At 40.3% G+C, this 11091-nt stretch overlaps 1 protein-coding gene and 1 pseudogene across 3 annotated transcripts in view; one reads left to right on the top strand and one right to left on the bottom strand.

Moving 5' to 3' along the window:
- Nucleotides 1-11091, bottom strand: part of LOC140504067 (tumor necrosis factor receptor superfamily member 5-like) — a 48952-nt gene that overhangs the window by 21936 nt on the left and 15925 nt on the right. For all 3 annotated transcript variants that reach the window (XM_072608598.1, XM_072608597.1, XM_072608600.1), the window contains exons 2-3: nt 10992-11083; nt 6707-6815 (exon numbers count right to left, since the gene is read on the bottom strand). In XM_072608598.1, the coding sequence (XP_072464699.1) occupies nt 6707-6815; nt 10992-11083 (201 nt within the window). The remainder of the gene's footprint in view (nt 1-6706; nt 6816-10991; nt 11084-11091) is intronic.
- LOC140504069 (protein kish-A pseudogene) lies at nt 4229-4621 on the top strand (annotated as a pseudogene).

The raw sequence follows: 11091 nt of genomic DNA on the forward strand, positions 1-11091 counted from the left end.
ACTTGCAGTCATGGGACCTGAGTTCAAATCCTAACTGCTCTTGGCTGCCTTGTGACTTTGGACAGATCACAGCTTCTCTGGGGTCAGTTTCTTCAGTAAAAGGAGGGTCCTGGATGAGATGACTTCTAAGGTTATCTTGTGATCCCTTCCACAGGGGCTAGGGAAGGGATAGACCCTGAGGCAACAAGTGTTCAGTCCCAAGGGGGAGAAGAAAAGGACAAATTGGGGAGCAAGAAGAACAAGGAGAGTCCCCAGTGCTTTACATTGTAAGGGATGTGACATGCTTAAGATTTCCCAGTTATGTCAAATAGCCTATTCAAATAGAGAAGTCCAAGTTCCAGAATACTGAAATCAAAGTAGATGAGATGGCAGCAAGACCAGCTCCACCACCCAGCATTCACCTGCCTTCCCTCTCTCCCAACTCCCTACCAGCAGGGAGACACACGTCCTTCTTCAGCTTGATGTAGGCCTGACCCACCTGGGCTTCAGGGGAAAGTGGGGTGGGATCATGGGGAGGGCATGTCCTTTGTTTTTGAAAACCATCCTCTTATCACTGTGGGTGAAAATTCCTCTTTAGAAATTCATGCCTTTAAGTGAATAAGAGCCTAGTTTTTAAATATCCTAGGAAAGGACAATATCAGCAGTCATCCACAATTTAATGTGAATTAATTGCTTAGCATAACTCCTCCATGGCAGCCAACTTAGGGCAGGGGAATCATCAGAAAAAAGCAAAAAGATGGAGAAATAATTGGAAATGCTGGAGTACTGTTAAGGAGGATAAGGCTAACTGGGGGTTATAGGGAGAGATTTGGGAGTCTCAAGGGGAAACACTAGGTAATGGGATAGCCCTCCTACTTTATTGGCTAGCCGTCAGGAAGGTGTAGACATTTAAGGAGTTGGTAGAGCTCTAGTGCTGTGTAGGTCCCAGGATCACATGGCACACACATGGTGTCTGTCATTATACTGCATGTCCCATGAACTTTGTAACCTAATAGTATCAAAGAGTCAGCATCAAGAACAAGGCACAGGACCCCTCCTGCAGAAACCATTCCCGTCCAGCCCCACTCTTCCCCCAGGATCACCCTGACACCACCATATGGTACCCTAGACCAGACCCAGGAAGCTACCAAGGCCACCATGAAATTTATGATGCTTAACTATGGTCTACTACAAAAATTAGGATGATACACATCCATTCCCCAACCCCCAGACCATTCAAAAAGTGTCCAAACTGAAAAGGACCTCAGGAGATGGCTAATGCCAGAATTAAAAAGAACTCTGGGACATAGAATGTCAGAGATAAGAGATCTCAAAATGTATGATTTAGAGTTACTATAGAAATATGAGAATACAGAATGTCAGAATTGAGAGGGACCTCAAAACCTCAAATGTCAGAGCTAGGAGCAAACTCAGAGCATAGGATTCAGAGAGAGGAACACAGAAGGTTCAAAGACACCTAATTCTGTCTCCTTGTTTGATAGATAGCTTAACTAAAGTGACTGGCCCAAGATGACACAGATCATGAGAGGGATTTCCAGGCGTCAAACTAGTCCCTAAGATCCCATTCCATTCTGATGGCCAGTAAATTTAGGCCAAGACAGGTACAGAATCCTTGGCTTCTTGTAGGGTAGCCTCAAATATCACTGCCATGGGGGACCAGGGAAATCACAAGATGAGGGAGAGTGAGTTTTAAGGGGATGAAAGTGGGGACACAAGAGGCAGAATCAAAATTTGTTTGCTTCAGAGTTTATCCAAACTAACGTTTCTAAGGCCTAATCAAGCAATGAAATGCAACTGAAACAGTAAACTCTCTCTATCTGCAAAGCTTAATCTGAGCAGCTAGGTGATGCCATAGTGCACAGAGTGCTGGGCCTGGAGTCAAGAAGATTTACCTTCTTGAGTTGAAATCTGGCCTCAAACACTTCCTAGTCATGTGATCCTTGAGCAAATCACTTTACCCTGTCTGCCTCAGTTTCCTCATCTGTAAAATGAACTGGAGAAGGAAATCCAAAACACTCCAGTATGTCTGCCATGAAAAGATGAGGTTATAAAGACTTAGGCATGGCTGAACAACAGCAAATCTTCCATGCATCAGATAGTTCTTGGGGATGAAAGACAAAAACACACAAATTTGTTTCTGCCCTCAAGGAGATCACTTTCTACTAGGAAAATATGAGAAGCACACAGTGAAATAAATACAAATTCATAGTAAGAACAATAGTGTGATTTTTTTGTGGAGGAGATACAGATGGAGAGAAAGATAGAAGCAGGGAGAAGAGAGAGAGGGAGGGAGGAGGAGGGGGAAGAGAGACGAGAGAGACAAAGTGAAAGAGACCATTGGAGGGATTTGGAGTGATAACTGAGGTACAATTTCTTCACTTTTTTTTTTTTTTGCTTTTTTTGATTCATAGGGAAATGTTTTGCATGATTTCACATGTATGATTGGTGTCATGTTGCATATCATCTCCATGGATGGAGGAGGGACTGAGGGAGGAAAAATTTGGAATTCAACATTTAAAAAACATTAATGTTAAAAATAAATACTTTTTGAAAGGTAGAATCAGAAAAGACCTTATGGAGGACATATATGTAACTTGAGCTATACATTGAAGGAATTTAGGAATTCCAGAAGGCAAAGGTATGGAGGGTAGTCCAAACATAAGGGACCTGAGATAATGCAAATAAATGTACAGATGTGGAAATGGCATGCAGTGTCCAGGGGCAGCAAATTGGCCAATTCGATTGGAATACAAAAGGGAGAGAAGAAAAGTCAGATAAATAATGCAGCTAGGTGGTGCAGTAGATAGAGCACTGGGCTAGGATCTGGAAAATATGAATTTAAATCCAGTCTCAGACACTTGCTGTGTGAACCCAGGCAAGTCACTTAATTTCTGTGTGCCTCAGTTTCCTCACCAGTATAATGAAGATGAAAACAAGGCCTACTTTGCATGGCTGTTTAGAGAATGAAATGAGTAGTATTTGTAAAGCACTTAGCACGGTGCCAGATATACTGTAGGAGCTATGTAAATGCTTTTATTACTTCATTGTCTACATTATTATTATACATTCATTATTATTATAATACACAGAACTTTAAACTACAGAGGGCTCTAGATGCCAGATGGAACATTTTTAAATTTTTTGTAAGGAGGCAAGGGGATGACATGGTCAGATCTATATTTTGGAATATTAAAACTGACAACTGTGGGGCAGAGCCAGATGGTGAAAAAAAAGACAGGAGGGAGTTGCCTGAGTTCTCCCCCAACTCCTTTAGACAACTTTAAAGAATGCCTCAAAACAAATTCTGGAGCAGCAGAGCACCCAAAAGGGAGAGGTGGAACTATTTTCCAGCCTAAGACAACTTAGAAGTTTGGCAGAACAGGACTATTATCACAGGGTGAGAGTGGAGCACACCAATGCAGGCTACACCAGTGCAAACTCAGCGCCAACAAACCAGGAGCAGGCCTTGGAAGTCACTTGATCAGCAATGGCAGAGGCTTCTTCTGGAGATCTCAGACCACAGATAGCAAGGGAGTCAAACAACTGGTCAGAAGGAGATGACAAGGCTCTCTTTGCTAGCACTGAGGCAGGACTCTGTTGATTTGCCCATACTCAGATTCAGGTTGCACTCCTGGGTAGCAGTCACAATGTGAAAAGGAGCATTAGCACACCAGAGCTTACAGCCTTCATGGAGCAAGGACCCTCCTCACAGCTGCAGAGCAGAAAGTACTGCTCATGGTCACTCACAGTCCAGAGCAGAGTCCAGGAGTGGTAATCACTTCTCCTTTGATCATACCACTGAGGAAGAATTGAAAACTTACAGGTCTCTAGAAGTATCTCTGAAGAGAGCTGCACAAAACCCTTGAAGCTTGGGATAGCATGCCCTCCACCCTGCAAGCAGAGCCCTACTTTAGCTATGAATAAAAAGTCAAGAAATAGGCTGGAAAAATGAGCAAACAACAGCAAAACAAAATATTTCTGACTACAGAAAGTTACTATAGTGACAAGTAAGATCAAAACACACACTCAGAAGAAGAAAGCAAAGTCAAAACTTATGTATCCAAAATACCAAAGAAGAATATGAATATGAATTGGCCAAGAAAGAGCTCAAAAAAGATTTTAAAAATCAAGTAAGAGAGACAGGAAAAAGTGAAAAGAGACATGAGAATGATATAAGAAAATCATTAAAAAGGACTCAACAGCTTGGTGAAGGGGACACAAAAATTACTGAAGCAAATAGCACCTTAAAAATCAGACAAGACCAAATGATAGCCCACTGCCCCAGAAGGGTGTTGTGGCTGGGGGCACTGGAGGTTTCACCATGTCTGCCATTTTCAACTTTCAGAGCCTACTGACAGTAGTCTTGCTGCTTATATGTACCTGTGCATATATCTGATCCTTGGCTCCTAGCATCTTGGACAAAAATAAAACTGGACTGTTGGGTATATTTTGGAAGTGTGCCAGGATCGGTGAAGGAAAGAGTCCCTATGTAGCAGTTTGTTGTGTAGCAATGGTTTTCAGCATCTTATACATCCAGTAGCTGGATAATGCCAGAATTTAATTGGTGTCAGATTTCTATAGATAATGGACTTGCCTACAGAAAATAATGGGAAAAGTGATTGTTGACCCTTTCAGCTGTGTACCTTGATGGAAAGACTCCTGGCTGCTGTTCTCAATTATACGTCTTAATGGACCAAGGTTGTTGTATAAATAACTAAGAAGTGAATGTTAATACCAGAATGGACTGATATCTGCATAATAATCTACCTTATTTATACTTCTGCCACTACAGTGGCATTTTGTAAATGTCATTCTTTTAAGTCACCTGTTGATCTACAGGAGGTATTACTCTCTCATACAGTAGAAATTAAACTTGGTAAATGACTGCTCAAGATTCTTTCTATATGATTCAGGGAGAAAATTGTATCATAGTATGAGAATATTTCTCTAATGAACAATTTTTATTTGAGAAAAATGGTTGGATATTACGCAAGGATTCATAAAAATTGCATTTGTATCTAATAATGCTTTAAACGTTTTCACTGGCCAACTCAATTTGTACTGTTTTATCTGTAACTTACTACATTTTCCAACTTTTTGAAGTCAGTCTATAGAGTATATATGTAGAGGAATTGCTAAGACTGTATACAAGAGTTACAAGAAAAGTATTGTTTTCAGTTCTCATTACAAAAAACATGCAATCTTACAGATTTTCTCAGTTAAAACAAAGAATTATATGGAAAGTTTAGTAGGGCATTTCCCTTTGAAATCTAGATCTACATATGTCTTAAACTTCTATTCATCTACTTGCTGCTAAAGAAAAGACATTTTAAAGATTAAGTGAACTATTTCCCTTAGAACAATTGTGAAATGAAAGTTTTAACGTTTCCTTGACTTGGATCTGAAGTCTTTAGTAATGAAAAAATTATTCTCACTGCCAGAAATTCAAACTTTTTTTTAAAAGAACTTGAAAATAGATCAATTGATCTATACAAAGGGGTTTTTTTTTAACAGCTTGATCTAGTGTCTTTTAGATGTCTAAAGATATATAACTGGTATATGCAGGTATTGAGGTGTATCAAATCCACTAATTTAGCATTCTCTATTTTTAAAAATATTTGATACCAATCACCCTCAGATTGAACAAAAGAATTACATCAGTAACTTTACACAACAAATTAAAAATGTGCAATTCACCTACTCTTCAACAGCGCAGTTATATTTATGAGTCTTTAAGGACAAAGGAAAAAAGGAAATTTTTGTGATTGGGTACCCATAAAATTTCTTTGTTTCAGCTGTAATTCAGTCGGTTTCAAAGAAGAGTTCAAAACTTATGAACCATTTAATTACTTTAAGTGGGCTCCTCGTGTTGGCTTTTTGTAGACCAACTTAATAAAATTCTTGCTCAAATACTGGTGTGAATATGTATATCTATAAATGGATTCATTGGGCATTAATTACCTTCCACTGTTTTGAGACCTTTGCTGCCTGGTTATTTGGTCTAGATCTGTACTGTGTGTCCAATGAAATAATAAACGTGAAACCTGAGAAGAGTCATAGAAAGCATTTAAAGTACTTCCTTTCTTACTTATGACTTTAAATTTGTTGAGAATTGTGTCAGAATACTTGTACTAAATTACAAATAGTCCTCTGAAGAAAATCTTAGTCACTTTTTTCAGCCATTCTACTCAACAAAAAGTGAAAAAAACTTATGGGTTTTTTTTATACATCCAGAAACAGTCTGAACATTTCTCATTTATAGAACATTATTTTCCATCTTTTAAGCCAATTTTCAAAGGGAAGATGAAGAAAGTCATGGAAATAAAATCTTTTGCAAAAAAAATTTTTTTAAAGACCAAATGATAAAAGATGTGCAAAAGATATAATGATAAGAATGCCTCAAAAAGCAGAAGTGACCAAATGGAAAAGCTGTAAGGCACACTGCATGATCCCTGTAAGTTATGAGATGTTTTTCACCATCCATCTAAACTCTGAGGCATACTCCACAAACCCTCTAAGCTCCAAGATGCTCTCCATGGTCCCTCTAAGTTCTGAGATGCCCCCACCTTGGTCCTTCTAAATTCTGAGATTCTATGGTTCTGGAATTTAAATGGATATGTGAAGAAAGGAAGAGAGCCTGAAACCAGCAGACCTTTATCAGATTTAAAGCATTATCTATTGTAGAGAAAGAAACTGTCTGACTTACCTGCATGGCAAGGGTAACAGCACATTCCATCCACTTCATACTGTCCCACTTTACACTGAACTGGTTTCTTGACTGACATGGGCTGAGTCATCCCGAACATAATGAACAACTTGGGCAAGGAAAGAAGGAAGTAATGAAGGTGAGGGCTAGAGCATGGTCTGTGGTGTCAGGAAAACTGGGCTCTAACCTTGACCTTATCACTCATTGTCTAGATGACTTTGGGCTAGCCACTATCCCTCTTGGGGTCTCAGTTTCCCCATCTGTAAGATGAAATGAGGGGGTTGAGAGACAGCATGATGTGCTGGAGAAAGCACAGGACTGGGAGCCAACAGATATGTGTCTGTGCCCAAAGATACGTGTTAGAATCCTGCCTTAGGCACTTACTTACTGTGCTACCCTGAACAAGTCATTTAACCTTTCTGGGTCTCAGTTTCCTCATCTGTAAAATGAGGAGTTTGGACTTGAGACCTCTAAGATCCCTTCCATCTCTAGACCTCACATCCTGTAACTTAGTCTCCAAGAGAGGGAGTCTGACCAGTTTGTAACTTTAAAAAGCACCAGCCTGGAAAACTCAGTGAAATACCTGTAAAAAATGACTCTAAACAAAACCTGCAGCTGTAGAACCAATAGAATGATGAAGTAAAGAAAACCCCCAGCTTAAGAAGTCCTGAAAGCTGGACAGGAAGCATTTACTCTGCCTCAATGGGAGCAGAGCTTAGTCCAGCATAGGCCTTCCTGGCCCTGATGGGACCTAAGCAGGCCTGTGGGGACTGAATCTCTGCCACCTGTGGTAATTTACAGATTTCATAATCACAAAATACAACGTTCAATTTGGAAGGTCAGTTGAAGAAATCTGTTGGAACTATGGGAGAGAGTAGCATGGTCTGGCCCCAAACCCAGGGTAGTGGAGGGGTTGGAGGAAATTGTGGTAACCACAGCAAGGGCAAGGGCATTGACAGTGGCTGTTTCTAGAGCTGTAGGCCCACAGATTGTGGGGATTGCAGTGGCTGACAGTACAACCCCCACCCCCACTGCAAGTAGAGATCAAGCTTGACAAAGAGCTCAAAGTCAAGTAAATGCCTGGAGCAGTGATCAAAAACTTGAAAAAGAATCAAAACATACACTTTTTCTTTGGTGAAAAGGAAGACCAAAACATACAAATGGAAGAAGACATCAAAGTCAAAGCTCCTAGATCCAAAGACTGCAAGAAAAATACGAGTTGGTCTCAGGCCATGGAAGTGCTCAAAAATGGTTTTGAAAATCAAGGGAGAGAAGTAGATCAAAAATTAGGAAGAGAAATGAGAATGATACAAGAAAATTATCACCAACGAGTCAACTTCTTGCTAAAGGGGACCCCAAAAATGCTGAAGGAAATAACACCTGAAAGAAAAGATCCAAAAAGAGAGAGGGGGCAAGAATGCCTTAAAAAGCAGAACTGGCCAGATAGAAAAGGAGGTCCAAAAGTTTGCTGAAAAACAATAATTCATTAAAGATTAGAATGGAGCAGATGGAAGTTAAGGATTTTATGAAAAATCAAGAAAAAAAAAAACCAAAGGAATGAAAAAAAAAAAACCACAGCAGATAATGTGAACTATCTCATGGGAAAACAATTCACCTGGAAAACAGATCCAGGAGAGACAATATAATAATTATTGGACTACCTGAAAGCCATGATCAAAAGAAGAGCCTAGACATCATCTTTCAAGAAATTATTAAAGAAAACTGTCCCGATATTGTAGAACCAGAGGGTAAAATAGACATTGAAAGAATTCATGAATGTCTCCTGAAAGAGAAAGAGATCTCAAGAGGAAAACTCTCTGGAATATTGTAAACAAATTCCAGAGCTCCCAGGTCAATGAGAAAATATTGCAAGCAGCCAGAAAGAAACAATCTGAGTATTGTGGAAACACAATCAAGATAACATAAGATCTAGTAGCTTCTAAATTAAAGGACTGGGTATCCCAGAGGTCAAAGGAGGTAGAATTAAAACCAGCAAAACTGAGTGTGATACTTCAGGGGAAAAAATGGTCATTCATTGAAATTGAGGACTTTCAAGCATTCTTGATGAAAAGATGAGCTGAATAGACAATTTGATTTTCAAACACAAGAATCAAGAGAATCTTGAAAAGGCAAACAGGAAATAGAAACAGTGAGGGACTTAGTATAGTTGAACTGTTTACATTCCTACATGAAAAGAAGATATTTGTAACTCTTGAGACTTTTCTCAGTATTAGGGTAGTTGGAGGGATTATATACATACAGACAGAGGTCATGGAGTGAATTGAATATGAAGGGATGATATCTAACAAAACAAAATTAAGACATGAGAGAGGAATATATTGGGAGGAGAAAGGGAGAAATAGAGTAGGGTAAGTTTTCTCTCATATAGAAGTGGCAAAAAAAGGTTTTTCAATGGAGGGGAAGAAGGGGGAGGTGAGAGGAAAAGAGTGAAACTTACGCTCATCAGATTTGACTTAAGGAGGGAATAATATGAACACTCAATTTGGTATGAAAATCTATCTGACACTACAAGAAAGTAGCGGGAAAGGGGATGAGTGGGGCATGTAGAGATGATAGAAGGGAGGGCAAATCAGAGGAGGGGGTAATTAGAAGTAAACACTTTTAAAGAGAGACTGGGTCAAAATAGAGAATAGAAGATATGAGGGGGGCAGGATAAGATGGAGGGAAATACAGTCTTTCACAACATGATGGTTATGGAAGTGTTTTTCATTACTGCATGCATAACCTATATCGAATTCTTTGCTTTCTCAGTGGGGATGGATGAGGAGGCAAGAAGGGAGAGAAGTTGGAAGAGAGTTTGAAAAACAAATGTTGAAAATTGTTTTTACATGTAACTGGTAAATATGACATACAGTCAATTGGGCTTAGAAATCTATCTTGCCCTACAAGAAAATAGAGGGGATGGGGATAAGAGAAGGGAGGGATGTGATAGAAGGGAGGGCAGATTGGGGGAAGGGGTAATCAGAACACATGCTCTCTTTGGGTGGGTGGAGGGGAGAAATGGGGAGAAAATCTGGAACTCCAAATCTTGTGGAAGCCAAGTTGAAAACTAAAAATAAATTTAAATATATAAATAAAAATACAAAAAAAAGCACCAACCTGGGAAGACTGGGGGTGGGAGAGAACAGGGGGAGGGTGTAGGAGAGGTCTATGGTGTAGACAAGATGTAAGCTTTATCATGATTAATTCACTGTTAATGTAGCACGTTAAAGGTTTCCAGTGAGCTTTACCCACTTTTTAATTGAGTGGTACAACAACTCTGTGAAAGAGGTGCTATCATCATACCCATCTCACAGGTAGGAAAACCAAGGCAGACAGGTTAACTTAGTAAAAGAGTAAGGCAGGATTCAAATTCAGGTCTTCCTGACTCCATCCCCTCTGTCCCTGTCCAAGAGATGGATTTTAAGAGACAGCCATCCCTTGGAGCCACATTCTACCTGTTTTGCTTTTACTGCTTGAGTGATCTCAAACAGATGTATTTAGCTCTTCCAGGACTCATTTTCCTCATCTATATAATATTAAGTGGTTCAGTGGATAGGGCATTAGGCCTGGAGTCAAGAAGATCTGAGTTCAAATCCAGCCACAGATACTTACTAGCTGTGTGACCATGGGCAAGTCACTCCACTTTGTTTGCTCAGTTTCCTAATTTCTAAAATGAGCTGTAGAAGAAAATGACAAACCAATCCCATATCTTTGCCAACAAAACTGCCCATAGGTCACAGAGAGTCAGAAACAACTGAAAAATGACTTAATGACAACTGCAGGAAGTAATTGGAGTCCAGAACCTCAGAGATCCCTTCCTATTCTCTCCCTACCCCTTGGGATCTCATTCTTACTAGATGTTTCTAATTTCCTCCTCTACCCCTCTACTCTTCTCCCCCTCTACCCATCACTGAATTCAATAGGAAGGGACTTGCACTTTGGATCCTTTTGTGTCTACACTAGGGGCATGGAGAGGGTGGGAGGAGACTGGGAGGAGTGAAAGAAGGAAGGCGATATGGGGTGTCAGGGAATTAGGAAGAGGGGAATGCAAGGGAAAGGCTGGGTGAGGGGATGAGGAGGATGGAGCTGGGAAGAGTCAGAACAGGACTTGGTGGGGGGGTAATGGGGAGAAGCTCCCACATTTGGCTCAATGCCTTCCTCTGAATCCTCGTCTCTGCCTTCAGGAGTTGAGGCAACACAATGACTATGCCCTGTCTTTTGGTGGGGTGGGGGGTGAGTCAGGGAAGTCCCTGTCCACCTGCCCCCACACCCAGATTCTTACCATCAAGCAGATTTCAGTCACCATCTCTGTGGATCTCAGTCTGGCTGTTCCCAGCTCCACAGGACATGAGTTTGTTCTTTCCTCTAAAGATACTGAGAGA

This window comes from Notamacropus eugenii, chromosome 5, assembly GCF_028372415.1.
Source record: "Notamacropus eugenii isolate mMacEug1 chromosome 5, mMacEug1.pri_v2, whole genome shotgun sequence".
NCBI classification, from domain to species: Eukaryota; Metazoa; Chordata; class Mammalia; order Diprotodontia; family Macropodidae; genus Notamacropus; species Notamacropus eugenii.